This window comes from Onychomys torridus, chromosome 6 (assembly GCF_903995425.1).
Source record: "Onychomys torridus chromosome 6, mOncTor1.1, whole genome shotgun sequence".
Lineage (NCBI taxonomy): Eukaryota > Metazoa > Chordata > Mammalia > Rodentia > Cricetidae > Onychomys > Onychomys torridus.
The window spans coordinates 44282717-44300686 of NC_050448.1; the positions used below are offsets into that span (position 1 = coordinate 44282717).

General features: G+C 44.3%; 1 protein-coding gene across 1 annotated transcript in view; it reads right to left on the minus strand.

The window, feature by feature from the left end:
* Veph1 (ventricular zone expressed PH domain containing 1) overlaps positions 1-12226 on the minus strand; it is a 205886-nt gene extending 193660 nt beyond the window's left edge. Inside the window, exons 1-2 of the mRNA XM_036189338.1 lie at positions 12088-12226; positions 3035-3320 (exon numbers count right to left, since the gene is read on the minus strand). Of these exons, the coding sequence (XP_036045231.1) occupies positions 3035-3172 (138 nt within the window). The 5' untranslated portion in view covers positions 3173-3320; positions 12088-12226. The remainder of the gene's footprint in view (positions 1-3034; positions 3321-12087) is intronic.
* Between the last annotated feature and the right edge of the window lie 5744 nt (positions 12227-17970).

Genomic DNA, 17970 nt, shown 5'->3' on the forward strand with positions numbered 1-17970 from the left:
GCAAGATTTCTTCTGGGTAAGAGGAGGAATGTGGTATGTCTTAGTTTCTTTTCCTGTTGCTGTGATTAATACTCTGACAAAAGCACCTTAGGGGAGAGAGGGTTTCCTGGGTCTATAATTCCAGGCTACTATTCATCATGGCTGAGAAGTTCTGGTAGAAGGAACTTGAGACAGCTTGGTCTAGTTGTATCCAAAATTAGGAAGCAGAAAACAATGAATATGTGTGCTCTGTGAGCTTTCTCCTTTTTAGAAGTCCAGAACCCAAGCCCAGGGAATGACGACAACCATTATTAGGGTGGGTCTTTCCCACGTTAATACAATCAAGGCAATTCCTCACAGACACGCTCAAAGATGAACCCATTCTAAATGATTCACATGTGAGCTTGGAGATTTGTCTCCTAGATGATTTCAGATCCTGTCAAGATGATAATCAACACTAGTCAACACACACAGTAACTTTTAACTTCCAACAGTTGTTGGAAGAGCTTTGTCTTTGTCAAGATTTTTTTTTTTTTTTTTTTTTTTTTTTTTTCTTCAAGACAGGGTTTCTCTGTGTAGCCCTGGCTATCCTGGAACTCACTCTGTAGACCAAGCTGGCCTCGAACTCAGAGATCTACCGGCCTCTGCCCCCCATCCATCACCCAGTGCTGAGATCAAAGGCATGGGCCACCACCACCCAGCAAGATTCTTGAATCATAAGCAACAGAAGTCCAGACAAGCATAAAATGATGATGATGATGATGGTGCTGCAGCAGCTGCTGCTGGTAATAGATGGTGCACAGACTTGAAGGCAACACTGAAGTACTTGATCTCAGAAGAAAGAGTGGGCAAGACAGACACAGTTTTAGAGAACAAAGAAACGAAGTACTATCTCTTCCGGCTACTAACATGATAAATCACTGCCTGCTGATTTCTTCCTCAGAATTCCTAGGACTAAATTCTGATTGCTAAGCTGCGATGGAGGATCTCGCTCTTTCCCATCCTTCTGTTAGTAGCAGAGTTGGAGCAAGTAGGCGCCTTGCTTAAGGACCCATCAAAGGACCTTGTGATACAGAGTCAATAGTTAACAAAGAGAAATTTAAGAGGGAGAAAAACAAAACGAGAGGTTGGAAAAGGCAATTCAAAAGGAAACTGCTAGTTCTGTTCGTGAAGAAGAACTAATTACTATGATCCAGGGTCATCAGGAAAGAGCCAGACTACAAGGGAGACCTGGGCCACATCCTAAGAAATAGAGTTAACAGAGCTAAGAGGCAGGTCAGCCAGGTCGGCACAGCGGACTGATCCTGATCGGAGAAGGAAAAGGAGGAGTGCCTGGCTTCCACTGCTCCCTGGGGCTAGCTGGAGGATGAGCAGTGAGACCGCAGTTAGCAGAGTCAGGAACTGCTGGCTAGGTGAGGTGCTGGCTAGAGGACTCAGTCCCAGCTGCCCTCCTAAGGACGACATATTTGCTGTTAGACTTAAACGGCACCCTCACTGAACCAGTGGGGACTCGTAACAGGCCCAGTCCTAAAGTCTGTGAGGCAGGTTGAAAGAAACAAAAGAAAGCACAGGCCACTAGTGACCTCTGGTGGAAACAGCACAGGCTTTCGGAACTTAGTCTGAGTAGGCTTGTTTTTCCAAGGAAGATGAACAGCAATGGCCTATTCCGGAGGGTGGTTTACTTCTAGAGGAGTGAAGGAGGGGCTGCTGGAAACAGCACAGGAATCGCTAGTGCGGATTCCTAGGGATTTCCCAGAAAGTGAAACTGCACTTGCAATGCCGCCTGTCTTGAGTCAGAATACGTTGATGAACGGTCTGGAAAAAATAGGAACACGTAAATTGCTGTCAAAGAAGGATGTTAGGGCAATGACCTTGTTGGCCAGTGGGGGAATTGGTGCATTAAGAGTGAAGAGCAGGGGGCTGGAGAGATGGATCAGAGGTTAAGAGCACTTTGACTGCTCTTCCAGAGGTCCTGAGTTCAATTCCCAGCAACACATGGTAGCTCACAGCCATCTGTAATGGGATCTGATCCTTCTTCTGGTGTGCATGAGGACAGAGCACTCATACATAAAATACATGACTAGATCTTTAAAAAAAAAAAAGAGAGAGAGAGAGAGTGAGGAGCAAGCGAACATGACGACAGGCATGTGGAGAAAGCCTCGCCGCTTGCCGGCGCTCCTTTTTTATAAGGATTCCCCTGAAATCCAAACACATGTCGGTATCTCAAGTCCCACAGCTTCCCCCTCCCAATGGGTGTCTGTGCTAAGTGTGGGCAAACACTACTGAGTCGTGAGGATGTGGATGTGACAGGTGCTTAGCGCTTGAGCACTTTGAAGCGGGACTAATCTCCAGGAAGGTCCGAGCCTAACCAGGAAGGTCAACGTCAAACCACACTGCACATGTCTCTGCTTTGGGATGAGTTTTCAGACTAATTTTAACAAAGAGACAAAACAAAGGGAGGGGGGATCGATTGGGATCTTAAAGGTTTGTGCTCATATTTGGGACTAATCACGGAGTTGAATTAGCTGGAGACTGGAGGGTAGAAAATGAAGCAAAGGAAAGGTTTTTACAGAGAGCGAGGCAATGCATAAGTAAACAGAATCAGCATCATCAAGCCCTGGGCAACTGTCATCTCTGGCAGCAGCGCTCTGGCAGTCCGTGTCTCATATTACCAGTGTGCCAGAGGCGTCACCTGCCGCCCTTCATTATTCAGACGCCACATACCCTGCCTGCCTTGTTTGCTGATGTAGTTGTGCAGCTTGGCAGGTCTGCTTTTCTTAAAGTTGTTACACCCCTCTTCTCCATGACATTTCAAGGATGTAAAAATAGTCTCCAAAGAATCCATTTGTGAGATTTCCAGCATTCAGGTTTCCATGAGGGGGCAAAAGCTGGCCTAAGATAACGGCTTGTTCAGTTTTATTTTTCTAGGATACCAATTAAACCACACATTATAGATATCACTGGCCTTTCCTCGTTCCCTTTGCTGGGAGGTATATAATCTTTGGCTCCAAGACTGGACACTTTAGAGGTCTAGTCTACAATTCAGTTTACTTACCAAAGATGAGCTAATGACTTTAATCTGTTCCAAAGCTTCTGTCAGGCTGTCCTCAATCTCAGCGTCATCTAAAGAGAAGAGGTCCCCAGCTCTGGAAAGATCTTTTTGTCCCAAAACCAATCTGAAAAGTTGATGCATGATGAGTTGGATCAGCTGGCTTTCTGAGGACCCAGGGCCATGCTCAGCTCTCCACCGTTAGCGAGAGAAAACCATGCAGCCATAGGTACACTTCATATTCCACAAAGGGCCATTGTTCTTCAGACTTTGGGGTCTCCTTTGGCAGTCTCTGTAACAGAAACAAATGACACAATGTGGACAGTGGCAGCATGGCAGATGGCATGAGCTCAGAACGTGACCTTGATAGCAGGGGCAGGGAGGAGAGGGAGAGAGAAAGCGGGAAGAGAATTGGAAGCCCATACACAGAGTAATTAACTCTTGTTTGCTGGTATCTGAATGAGCTCTTTCTTATTTTTTTTTTTTTTAATCTCAGAAAATTCTTTCTTTCAGAAAATATCAGATTTCCCAAGAATTAAATTTGAAGCTTTGAAAGAGCGACACAAGACTCACACACGTCTTCCTGATCTGTCTTTTCTACACCGCCGCCCCGCTTTTCTCCGTGAGGCAGGTAAAGAAGAGAAAGAGCAGGGAACAAGTCCAGTGCTTGCTGGATCCCCTGCAAGCAGAGCCCATGGGAATTCAGAGCAGTGGAGGCTGAGGGAAATGGAGAGCACAGGAAGCATCTTTTGGAGCCACTGTTCGGGGCTCATCCCACCAGAACCTGACAGAAGGCCTAGTTTACTCCATTGGCTGCACGTCCCACCAGCACGGCAACAGAAGTCCCTCCTTCTTCAGTCTACAGAGTTATCTCCTCACGTCAGTCCTGGGCACTCTATTCAAATAGCCATGAGATAAAGGGCTTCATCTTGGTATGTGGGTTCGGGAGATCTCTCCTGAAATTGAACTTGAGTGCTGATGTAGAACGTGATAGTACTGCAGGGCAGGCTAAACAGGAAGGCCTTTGGGATCAGGTATCCTCCCTATGTTACTCAGTTGGAATAAGACAATTTCACTTCACTTCTCCACTATGTAACAGAGTTCACGGAGAATAGAGCAAGGGGACAAGTTGGATACCTGGTTATTCTCTTCAGTTCCCTTCTGGAGCTAATGGAATTATAGATTGTCTGCATCAGTAGAGACCTCAGCAGGCATTTGGTGGCCAGGGGTGTTTGATGACTTCCTCCAGGTCCCTTAGTAGCTGTTATGGGGCTAATCTGCTTTTGGGTGAGTGGACTTTCCACCACAGTTTACAGTGAAGTGGAAGCTCTTCTTTCATGAAAGCAATTGGTAAGTGTAGCCATTTTCTCAGAGAACAAGAGCCCAGAGTGAGGTACTTAAGAGCAGTGGATGATTCTGACCATCATTTCGGCATGAATGAGTTCCCCAGAATGAGAGGGAGAAGAAAGAGGACTCTGGTTCCCTGGGTACTCTCAGATCTCCCCTGGGAGCTACTGCTGTGGGAGCACCTCTCTATGTTGTATGCAGTTTTAAAGTTCAAGATGCTTATCCTCTGTTTACTGTGGTATCTAGGCACAAGCCAAATCTTTCGTGGAATCTTTCAAGCCAATCTATCTGCAGTATTTCAATTATTCATGGGCCCTTTTTAGGGGTTTCAAGGGCATTCTTATCTGTTGTTGTACAATTTTTATACTATCTTCCAGTGTTAGAAAAATAAGGTTCACTCTGGCCAGGGAAACAGGTAGGCTAACACATCAGATCTTCACCTCTCCATCAGCTACTCCAAATCCAATCCCCCAGTCTCAGTCTCATGCCTAGCTCTACAGCAGACCACCTACTTGCCAACCTCACCCCCACCACCCATCACGAGCCTTCATCTCCAGGAGACTACACAGATGTTCCCCTCCTTACCTCTCTCCCTCAACTCTTTGCTTTATCCCACTCCCATCTACTCCAGCCAGGGAAGCAGATAGGCACCTCTCCTTCTGTTTCTTCAAATCCAGTCCCCCAGCCTTGTCCCCAGCCCTGCAACAGAACACCTGCTTCAGCCTCCCTTCCCCTTTCCCCTTATCTCCTCCGGTAAATCCCATAGATACCCCCCTCCCACAACCTCCCTCCACAAACTATTTGCTTTGTCCCAACCCCCAACTCCAGCAGGACCCTGGGAAGCCACAGGACACTTTGACTAGGCAAGCAAGTAGGCTAACTGCAGAACCTCCTCTTTTCCTCCATTTCTCCAAGTACAATCCCTTAGTCTCACACCCAGCTCAATAGTAGACCTGATGTGACCTTTCTTCACTGTCTGGACCCATTCCCAGTAGACGAACTAAACAGATCCTGGTGGAGTTCTCTGCTTTCTTCCCTCCTGTGAATCCCCTCAACCCACCCCAACCCATCCCCATTCTGCAGTGTCAGCTCCCAATACCCAGAAACACATTTTACCTAGAACCCCCAGTTCCCACACCAATAATAATAATAATAATAATAATAATAATAATAATAATAATAATAATTTCCTACCAGGCAACACACAGCCACTATGCTCTACTAAGAACCAGAGAGGATAACAAAACTAAGGAACAAAATATCCACCCAACAAAGACAAGAGCAGATATCAATACTTAGAAATTACAATCTTCCCAATCCCTGATGTCCAGATTCCAGTATAAAAACACAATAACAGTCAGGACAATATGTCTCCACTAGAGCCCAGCAACCCTGTCAGGTTCTGAATATCAACATAACTGAAACACAGGAAAATACCTTACAACAGGCTTTATGAATATTATAGAGATATTTAAAGAGAAAATGAATACGTCCCTTAAAAATATATGGATCCATTACCTATGGTGGGACACCTTGCACAGCCTTGATGCAGGGGGAGGAGCTTGGTCCAGGCTTTGCTGACTCCCCATGAGAGGCCTTACCTTTTTGAAGGAGGAAAGGGGGTGGTTTTAGGGTGGGGGAAGGCTGTGGGAAGAAGGGGTGGAGGGAGGAGAGGGGGATCTGTGGTTGGTGTGTAAAATGAATAAACAATTTCTTAATAAAAAAACGAAGAACTGCTGGAGGTATCACTATTCTCAATTTTCAGTTGTACTACAAAGCCATAATAATGAAAACAGCATGGTATGGGCATAAAACTGACTTATTGATCAATGGAATAGAATTAAAGACCTAGACACAAATCCACACACCTATGAACACCTGGTTTTTGATAAAGAAGCCAGAAACACACTGGAAAAAAGACAGCATCTTCAACAAGTGGAGCTGGTCAAATTGGATGTCTGCATGTAGAAGAATCCTAATACAACCATACTTTCACCTGCATAAAACTCCAAATGGATCAAATACCTTAACATAAAACCAAATACACAGAACCTGACAGAAGAGAAAGTGGAGGATAGCCCCATTGATTGGCAAAGGAGAATATTTTCTGAACAGAACACCATTAGTTCAGAAACTGAAACCAACAATTAATAAATGGGACTTCATGAAACTGAGAAGCCTCTACATGGGAAAAGACACCATCATTCAGACAAAGCAGCAGCCTACAGAATGAGAAAAGGTTTTTTTGTTGTGTTTTTGGGTTTTTTGTTTTTAACCACTACACATATGATAGAGGGTGTGGTAGTTTGAAAGAAAATGGTCCCCAAAGGGAGTGGCACTATGAGGAGATGTGACTTTGTTGGAGTAGGTGTAGTTTTGTTAGAGGATTTGTGTCATTATGGGAGTGGGCTTTGAGGTCTCCTATACTGAAGCTACTCCCAGTGAGACAGACCATTTCTTGTTGCCAGGAAGATGTAGACAGCACCAGGTCACCAGCATGGAACCATGCTCCTGCCATGATGATAATGGACTGAACTTCTGAAACTGTAAGCCACCACCTTAATTAAATGTTTTCCTTATACGAGTTGCCATGGTCACACTGTCTCTTCACAGCAATAAAAACCCTAACTAAGACAGAGAGCTAATACCCAAAATATATTAAGAAATTAGGTAACAAGAAAACAAATAATCAAATTAAAAATGGGGTACAGATCCAAAGAGAAAATTCTCAATAGAGGAAACTCAAATGGCTGAGAGTTTAATAAAGTTCAGCATCCTTAGCATCAAGGAACTACGAATCAAAACGACTTTGAGATTTCATCTTACACCTGTCATAATGACTAAAGTCAACAAAATAAGTGACAGCTCATGCTGGGGGAGAATATGGAGCAAGGGGAAACACTTATCCGTTGCTGGTGGGTGTGCTAACATGTACAGCCACTATGAAAATCAGCGTGGTGGTTTTCCAGGAAGATGGGAACTGATCTACCTGAAGACCCAGCTATTCCACTCTTGGGCATATACCTAAAGGACACTTCATCCTACCACAAAGACATTTGCTCAATCATGTTCATTGCTGCTTTATTCATAGTAGCCAGAAACTGGAAACAACCTAGGTGTCCCTCAACAGAAGAATGGATAAAGAAAATGTACAGTTACACAACAGAGTATTTAGAAAATAGCATTTAAAAATGGCATTGTGAAATTTTAATGGCAAATGGATGGAGCTAGAAAAATTCATTCCGAGTGATGTTGCCCAGAATCAGAAAGGCAAATATGGTTTATATTAGCTTACATGTGGATATGAGCTGTTTAATCAATGATAACAAAGCTACAGTCCCTAGTACTGAAGAGGCTATGTACAGAGTAAGGGACTAGAGGGTACAGATAGATCTTGTTAGGAATGGGAAATAAAATAGATAATTATGGATGAATCGGGCTGACTAGGAGGATCCAGTGGGGAAGAGGAGAGGAGAGGGGGCTGAGGGAGAGAATACAGGGAGAGACAGCTAAAATTAAGGGGTATTGAGGGGCAGTATGGAAACCTAATACAGTAGAAACTTTCTAAAATGTGTACAAATATGAAGGCTATAAAAATGATATTACCAAATAATGAGGGAGACAGAGTCCTACTGGCTGTGTCTTGTCACCAAAAGAGGTTTCTAGTCCTGTGATGATATTTTGTGTGTACTCTAATAAATAAAGCCAGCCACTAGATAGCCACAGAGGCCAGGCAGTAGTGGCAGACACCTTTAATCCTAGCACTTGGGTCTCATGCCTTTGCTCCCAGTACTTGGGAGGCACACACACCTTTAATCCCAACACTAGGGAGGTGAAGACAGGAAGTGATATGGCTAGGTGGAGAAAGGAATATAAGGTGGGAGGAGATAGGAGCTCAGTCTCCTCAGGCTGAGGAATTGGTGAAGTGAGAGGTGACTGTGGCTTGTTCCTTTGTCTCTCTGATCTTTCAGCATTTACCCCAGTATCTGGCCCCAGGTTTTTATCAATAACGATTAGGATTCGTACTACATAGTACCAAGACTGGGTTACATCTAATCCAGTTGTCGGCCAAAGTGGTCCCGTGGGAATCCCCAAACAACCCAGGTTGCTGGTAGAACAATATGTTGCTCTTTACAAACTGACAACTAGGCCCCATTACTGAAGACAACATCCACACAATACAACTCACTGAACATGGAGATGCTATGGGATGTCTTTCTGTTATGCTATGAATAATATGTGGTGCTCTGACTGGTTGTTAAATAAAGCTGCACTGGCCTATGGCAGGGAAGGATGGGGCCAGGTGGGAAAATCCAAGAGAGAGACAGGAAGAAGAAAGGCAAGAAAGATGCCAGCTGCTGCCCAAGGAGAAGTAAGATGCCAGCAGACTGGTAACGCCATGACCATGTGGCAAAACATAGATTAATAGAAATGGGTTAATTTAAGATGAAAGAGCTAGCTAGCAAGAAGCCTGCCATAGGCCACACAGTTTGTAAATAATATTAAGCATCTGAATGACTATTTTATAAGCAGCTGCAGGATGCAGGGCCACAGGGCCTGGTGGGACCAGAAAAACCTTCCAGCTACATGGAGAAGTTGCTGTTCCAGCCACTGTTAGAAAGAAATCTCCTAAAGCAGTGGTTATCAACCTGTGGGTCATGACCCCTTTGGAGATGAATGACCCTGTTATAGGGGTCGCCTAAGACCATCAGAAAACACCAGTATTTACATTATGATTCATAACAGCAGCAAAATTACAGTTATGAAGTAGCAACAAGAATAATTTTAGGGTTGGAGGTCACCACGGCATGAGGAACTGTATTAAAGGGTTGCAGCTTAGGAGGGTGGAGAGCCACTGCTCTAGAGTAACACTAACATTTAAGAAGGAAGGTGTGGGGAGAGTGAGGAAGTGGGAACATGACTGTGTCTTCTGCCCGGCACCCTTGCCCATTTACACCCTGGGGTTTAGAAGAGCCAGAGAACAGGACACGCAGAAGAAAGAGGAGCTCTGGAATGTAAAAGGAAGGGTGGTAGGGAGACTTTGGGGGGAGAGGCAGAGTGAGCGCATTCCAAAATATTATGCTCCCTGGAAAAATGAGGAATGATGAACTTCAGTATCTTAAAAGGATGTTAGGTTAGTTCTTTTTTAACACATCCTTTCTCCAGTTGCAAGGGATAATCTCCATAAAATAATAGCCAGAAACATAAATAAGGGATAGAAATGAGTTTTTGCTTTGGTCACTGGACAATGTCTGCACTTCATGGAGCAACTGAGCTGCCCGAGACACATCAGAGACGGAATCAGAAAGGAGGAGAGGTGCATCCTATGGAGAGGAGCCCCACAGGCAACTGCTCCCTGAGCTCCTTTCCACTCTATATGATGCCTGCTGTGAAGCATCTCAGGCATGTTTCCAGCTTGATCTACTGTTCCCTTCATGTGAAAACATTTCTTTAGGCACCATGATGTTTATATTGATTACCAACTTGATGGAACTTAAACTCACCATGGAAACTAATCTCTGGGCATGTCTTTGAGGAATTATGGAGGTTAGGTTAGTCGAGGTGAGACCACCCATTTTAAATCTGGGTGGCCCTGTTACTTTAGCTGGAGTTCCAGACTGAATAAAATGAAGAAAGTGAGTTGGACATCAACATTCATTGCTTTCTGCTTCCTGACTTTGGATGTAATGTGACCAGCTGCCCCTGCTGCCATACTTCCTCAACCATGATTAACTGTATCCCCTGGAACTGTAACCAAAAGAGAGAGGCCCTTCTTCCTTAAAATGGCAATTCAACTAAATAGTCTGCCATGTGGATATGATCTAGAGAACAGGCTCCTGGGTATTACAAAAGAGAATGAGGGAGTCAGAGGCAGTCCACCATTAGCAGAAGAGGACACTAAAGGCTCAGTAGAGGAAACGGCATTTGAGCAACATCTTTTCGGATACCAAGGAATTTACAGATTTCACTCATCACACATGTGCTAAACTCAGAGCAAGAGATGTTTTTTAAGGTGAGGTTGGGATTATAAGCCTGAAGGATCATGGGTGCATACTTTTCCTTGTGTCATCTGCAAAACGGGTCTAATGCAGGGCTATTCTACCACAATATACTAAAGATCAAAGTTGATGACATGTAAAACGAGACTATTGGGATTAAGAAAACAATACCCTAAAGTGAAGGTGCTAGAAGCTGCCTCGGAGTGAAGTTTCAATATGACCTGGTGTCCCCCTGTCTCCGGATGCCTTTTCTCCTCCCCTCCCTGCAGAAAGCAAGCCACAGCAATTAGAATCTCTCTTCTGCAAGGCAGGTCACAGAAGCTAGAGCAAAGCAAACCACAAAGGCGAGGATCTGCACTCTACTCTCTTGCCTATGTGTTGGCGCTAGCGATGACATTCTCTATCACAGCTTTCCTGACAGAAGACTTCCTCTGCCCTATAACCAAGAAGGAATGCCACACAGAGAGGCGAAGAAAGATCTGAAGAGAGGCCTTGCTGGGTCTCCCCACTCAGTCTACTCACATTATATCAGACCCTTTCTATGCAGTCAGATTTCTATATGGTTGTTTATGCATCAAGGAACCCAAGCTTTAAAAAGGAACAGTTTACTCCGAGTTTATGGGTCTTCAGTTTGAAAACTCTTGTATCACATAGAACTGTGATCTAATACACCCTTCTTTGCCCGTCCTTTGATAAATGGTGCCAGACACGATGGCAAGAAACACAACCAATGTCTTTCCCCCAACACAACCAAGAGCTGGTGTTTGCCATCTTCAAGCATTACTCTGAGTGCTTCCCAAGTTTTGAGTCATGTGATTACGACAAGGCATGCAATGAAAACCTGAACCTAAGAGAAAAAAATAAACAGCTGCTCAAATGCCCAAAGAACAGTTGCAGAGTTAGGACAGAAAGCTGTAGGTCTCCAGGTACAAAGCTCTCCCAGGAACTTTCGTAGCCAAAGACACTACCATGCATGATTATGACAGAGCTGCCTCCCCATCCCCTCACTGAAGGAATGTTCCACTTGGGCTGCACCAAACTGTCTCTCTCTCTCTCTTTTTTTTTCTTCCAGAATTAGGATTGGCAAAGCAGTTATTTATTTTCTGGTCAATGTTTTGCTTAGATGTCTGGTTTCTCCTGCTTGTTTATTTTGTAACTGAAGCTGAAGGCATGGCCTGAGCCTGGTCAGATCTGCCTAAACTGTACTATTTATCTTTCTAGATATTATAGTACTGTGGACCAAATATACGCATGTATGTGCACGAATGGTTGGCACCTATGTGCACACATGAAAACATGCATATACATGTGTGCATACTCAAATCCTTTCTGAGCACTAAGCTCTTAGTTAGACACTTCTCAATATACCCACTAACCTAGTGGGTGGATATAGAAGAGCACTCATTCATTACTTTAAATGCCTTTCCTGAGGTTATACAAAACCAAGAAGAAATCTGTTTTTATAAACCGTCTTTTTACTCTGCGCTTTTCATTTCTCTCTTAATTTGCTCCCCTCGATGTGTAAGGAAACCTAACTTGAGACCTACTCTCTTTTCTTAGTTTTGAATGTGTTTGTTTGTTTTTTAAGGAGGTACCCATTGGCAAGTTAACTTTCCTAAAAACAAAAAAAAACAGGCGCAACGAAAGAGGAATGATTCTGCGTGGAGCGGCCCATTTCAGGGAGTCGCAGCTGTCCCCGCAAACTCAGTTTACCTGCGAGCTCCTCCTCCTCCAAGGCTCACTTGCTGTCACTGGCCGAAGGCTTCTAGCCGGCTGGGGCGGGCGGCGGACAGAGAACCCGCAGCCGTCCACCCGCCGCTGCCGCGAGGAAGAATTCCAGGAATGCGGCGGAAGCCACTAGCTGCTCCCGGGGCGGGTCAGGTGACCGGCTGCTCGCCCTGGCTGGGCGAGCTACCTCCAAGCACAAAGGCGGCTCCAGGAAGGGGGAGCCGCTGCAGCCCGAGAAGACAGAGCGCCCTGTGTTCGTGGAAATCTACACTTTCCCTTCCGAGATTGGGTGGGGGCGGGGAAGCCACGCAGGAAGCCGGTCCGGTAGGTAGGCCAGGTTGGAGCAGGTGATGGCAGGGCCGCGCCCCAGCGGGAGCAGGAAACCCAGAGTGAGATACAGAAGTTCAAAACAGGGAGCCCTGTCTGGGTAGAGTCACCGCCTGGAAGAAATGATCTTCCCTCCCTGCCTCTGCATTAATGTCACTGCAAGTTTAAGGATGTAGGGAGTTGCTAGTGGACGGCACAAACTCACTCTGTGAAACCACACATTTAATTTTCCACTCTGTTTGCAGGGATGTCCTTCGTGATGCTCTACTTCGGTGGTTTTAGTACAGTTCCTCCTGCTGTGGTGACCCCCACCCCAACCATAGTTATTCTCGTTGCTAGTTCATAACCGTAGTTTTTCTACTGTTATGAGTCGTAATGTAAATATCTGTTATGTGATCTCTGTGAAAGGGTCATTTCACCTGCCCAGGGGTTGAGACCTACATGTTGAGAACCATTGATCTTCATGATTGACTTGTATTTTTAAGGACTGCTACAAGAGTCAGAAAAAAGTTTATCTTGCTTAATCTATTGACACCCCAAAGTGTGTGTGGGGGCATCTAAGCCCATTTATTTGTTTGTTTATTCATCTATTAAACAGTGTCTCGCTATGTATCCTTGGCTGGCCTGGACCAGACTTCTTATGTACACCAGCTTGACCTTGTACTCACGGAGTCTGCCTTTGCCTTCGGAGTGCTGGGATTAAATGTGTGAGCACTACACCCAGCCTCTGAGTTGTTTAATCAGCTGAGTGCACATTTAAAACGATGTTTTAGGGGGCTGGGATTTAGCTCAGTGGTAAAGCACTTGCCTAGCAAGTGCAAGGCCCTGGGTTTGGTCCTCAGCTCCGACAAAAACAAAACAACAAACAAACAAACAAAAAACTATGTTTTAAACAATGAACTGTATTCTTTTAATTCACCTGCAATCAGATTATGAAGGGGGGTCTCCTGCAGGTAAGTCTCTCTTCAGCATGACAAAGATGTAGACACTGTCTGGCCTGGAGTGCTCCCCACAAAGGTAAGTCAGGGGCTACAAACAACATTCTGAGAGAATAATGCCATGAATCATCCCAGACACTTGGCATTCCATCATATTTTCTCACTGCCCTTACGGGCAGAACTGTCCACATGAAGAGTTCCTTGATACAATCATTGCTCCCAAAGTGTATTCTTTCTTAGTAATTTTCCAGCTTACAAAATAACTCCTGAAGTCTCCCACATTGATGGACTAGAAAGAGTCCTTTTGATTTTACTCTTCTGACCGCTAGTTTTGAAATCCTTAAATTTTGTTCAGTGTTCTTAAATGTCTTGAGCATGTCGGGTCTGGAACTTGACATTCCATACTGTCAAGAGGAGCAGTAGTAAGTGTGCTGGGACCTGGAGACACTCAGTCTTCAGTCTCAGCTGTGCCACGTGGCAGTGGGGACATGGCCGGTGAATTAGCATCTTTGAGGCTGTTTCAAACACAAGTGGCACCTATCCTGTCCTTTCAAGTAATCTGCTGCCTCTCTGGTACTGGACCTGAAACCCAAAGCCTCATGCAGGTCAGGCCAGCACTGATCTACCGTTGATCTATATCCCCAGCCTCTTTTTTGCTTTTTATTTGGGGACAAGATCTCACTAAATTGCTCAGCGTGGTCTTGAATTCACTCTGTAGCCAGACTGGTCTTGAACTTGTGATCTTCCTATCTCAGCACCTGAGTAGGTAGATTAAAACTTTATGCCTCCAGCTCTTGGGCATTTTTGTTGTTAACACATCATTACATCGTACCGTTTAGATGTCAAAACCCTATGGTACTATTAACTAGATTCAGTTATCAGCATAAGATACTTGGATTTTTTGTTGTTTTCTGTTTGTGCCATTGTATCATACAAATTTCACTAACTTGACAGGATCCCTGTAGATCTGAGGGCAACTCTTATTTCTTGGAGAAGTAGCTTTACTGTGATCTTTCTTACCTCCACCATGACTTAATAACAGTGGTTTTGTTTACAGATCATAGACAGACTAGGATGAAATGTATTTTAGACTTTTCATGGCTGGGTAACCCAAATACCTGTGTTTTCCATATTAGTATAATATTTACTCTGCTGTTTACCAGGCAGAAGGGAATGCCGTTCCAGAGAACCAGGTACATTCTTGGTGACTTTTCAAGGTGACCTATACTCATTGTTCACTTATAAATACATTAATAATTTACTCTATCGTGGCCCTGTAGATTCTGCTGTATGAAAGTAACCACAGGGCTCTGTCCCTCTCATATTGGGATAGTGCCTGTAGAACATAGAAAGCTCTTTAGGGGATGATTTTGATAAACATAATTAGCTCAAGAAGCCAATTTCTTCGGAGGAATTCAAGCCTCTACTTTACAGGCTAGGATAGGCCTGATTTCCTATTTCAGAAAATTCTAGAATAGCAAGGTTTATATTTTGAGCAACATGACTCTGCCTCAAAACATTTTCATTTAATTTACCTGAATTTAAAATGCCTACTGACTAACTTAGGCCCATTTGGATGCTAAGAAACTGAATAAATTTCCCAGATAGAGTTTTCTCTTGAAAGAGGGATTAAAGATTCTTTTGAAGGAACATCTTTTTCACACAGTGTGAAAAGACTACAGGCGTTCCCATGGGAATCACCGGAATATATTTCAGCTGTGCCCACAGATGGCTATTCTTCCCTAGGCAGCTCTGGGTCCCTTGGCCTGGCGTGTTGCAACATTTCACTTGTACTAGAAGCTGCCAATGCTAGATTAGCCCAAACAATTCTAAGAGACTCAGGCCTCAGGGTTTTTATCAGAATTCCTAACTGCAAATTTGTAGCAAGCTTCTTGTCAGAACCTACAAAGTTTGGTCATCTCTTTAGTCAAAAGCTGAAAACATGTCATTTTAAACACAAATTGCAAGTTTTGAACACAGGTGGAGAAGAATTGTTTCCCTTTATGGGCAACGAGAGGCAGTATATCACATCCAACAAACTTTATAAGCTGAGAATTCAGTGGTCTTTCAGGATGATTTCATAGTTTGCCTACACACGCACTTTCACCTGCAACTTTTGATGTGGCAGGTCATATTTTCTCTAGAACAACATATATCTTGGTTTTAAAAAATCTGAATTCAAATTCTATCGGGCTAATTTTTTTCAGGAAACATGCCCACATTCTCAAACCGTGAGGAGCACACAGTGTTGAGCACGTGATTGTTACATTTAAATTCCCAACATTACTCTGATGAACAATTCACATGATTTCCTACCTTTACAATCTTAAAAAAATGGATTCCGTGGAACCCGATTGTTGATCATTATGCCGATTTGAACTTGCATTTGAGAGAGCAAAGAAGTGGTTAGATTAGATCATGATTTATAAGATACCCCCAGCAGCAATGACCAGCACCAGTGAGTGTCTAACCCACTGACTTTGGAATCATGTAATGAAGGTAATAGCAGGGACAGTTCCTCTGCTCATGGCAAAGCTTCCTCAGGTGAACGAATGTGTGAAGAGAAGACCACAGTTATGGAGAAAAACAATACAGAACACACTAGGAGTCTAGCATGATTACCTGGCCCTAGTAGTTTAGAGACATGTTTTAGTAACCCACAGAAAAGCAAACATCCGTACCCTAAAAACTAAACTGTACACATATGTGGTCACACACACACAGAGCTCCTAACTGCATTTCATCTGCATAATCAGCCAGCCCTTGGAAGTTTCTCTGCTCTACTTCCCAGGCCCCCCTCCATTCTCGCCTCCCTGCAGTTTCTGGGCTTTACTTTGCTTGGCTTTTGTTTCTGCCGAACAAAAGGGCAGGAAAGAAGACAGGCATACCTCCTAACCCAGGACACTGGCAGGTGCAGGCAACAGAAGGCAGATGCTTGATCCTTAGAGTACTTCAGCGGGGACCCAGGACCGTGCTCAGAGGCAGCCCTGTAGCGCCTGCCTGCCCTGTCCGTGGCTGTTGGCACCTCTCTTTGTGTTTGTCAAGCTGGCTCTGCACGAGAGTCCCTCCTGTGGACTCACCAAGCCGGATCAGGCGAATGAGTAACTTTCCTCCGTTTTCCGAACTTCTGTGTAGATCTAACAATTGGCACAAAGCTCTGCTTATTTCCTTGGTAGATTTACAGCAGCTCCTCTGAGCCAATTGGTAGTGTGAAAGGATTGGATTTGCTACCAACCAGTAATTTAGGCTCTGTCAATGAATAACTCACTTTAAAGAATCAAGGAAGTTTTAGGTTAATATCAGATGTGGGGCCTTTATAATGACGTGAGGGAAAAGGGGTGGGGAGAGATGGGGTCATGGATTGAGATGGTATTTAAGCCAAATATGATCGGAGAAAAACACTATATAGCAAAGAAAATGTGTCTGAAGGCGCAGCCGTCCAACTACACAGCTATCAGCATTGCTAGTGAAACACTGATTAATTGACTGGGGCATCCCTAGCAGTCCCAGGGTTTTCTCCAAGGCAACAGGGTTTCTTCTTGTGTCCATTGAAAGTGCTAGCTCATTTTCTTTACCTTCCAAATATGGAACTGTTTCTCATGCTTCATGTGTAGGGGATTCCTTACAAGCTGCCCCATGTCTCCATAGATCTCCCTCTTCAAAACCTCTACTATGGTTGGTACCAAGAGGACTGATACATGCAGAGAATCTTCTCTCCCCTATCAGATATGAAAAGGTCTTCCTTCCTTCATTGATCCGAGGTTTTTGCCTACATAGACTACTTCTGAGTCTTTCTGGAGCTTTCTGCCAAATAGGGTGAATGCACGGGAGCAAAGCAGAAGAGGAAAGGGAGGCGTGAGGTACACAACCAAAAATATTGTATGTCTTTGGCAATTATCCTGCCATGAATACAAAAGCCACACTCAGTGTGGGCCCCTTTCTCCTGTTTGCCACCCCAACATCCCTTCATTCTAATCAGAATTGCACTCAGTTTTCCCATGGGACTCCGTATTCTTTGGGTAGAGTTGATGCCCATGTACATACACGAAATGGGCCTGTTGATTTTGGTGATTGCATTGTTGTGATCACAGTGACTGATTTAGGGAAGGCATATAGACTCTTCCAAGTCAATCAGAAAACAAAGGTAATCGTGTGATCTCAGCGGGAATTATCTTTGTTGCTGGTTTTGATGACAAGAAGATACCGAGTCATATTGCTTTTGTCCTATAGTGATTTTGGCTTAGCCTCTCTGCTGTTTCCATTGGGGGGAAAATTCTGCCTGACAGAGTCAGCCTGACCTAGGTTTGCAGGTAGACTCTTGAGAGAGCACACCTTGAGCGTTAGTAGATAGCTATGGCCCTTCACTGCCAATCTGTTGGAGAGGAAAGGCTTTGGAAGGGGTGCAGTTACTCAGTGTACCTTTCATCAGGGTTTTAAAATTAGTTTTTCTGAACATCTCCACTTCTCTGGAAGTTCTACTCAACTTCCCGGACTAAAATGACAGTGCCTGATGTGAACCCAAATAGATCTAATCGCGAGTCTTTCATGCATGCAGTTTTTATCAATTTGCTTGGTTTTACAGAGTTTGCTATGTCTCTACTTT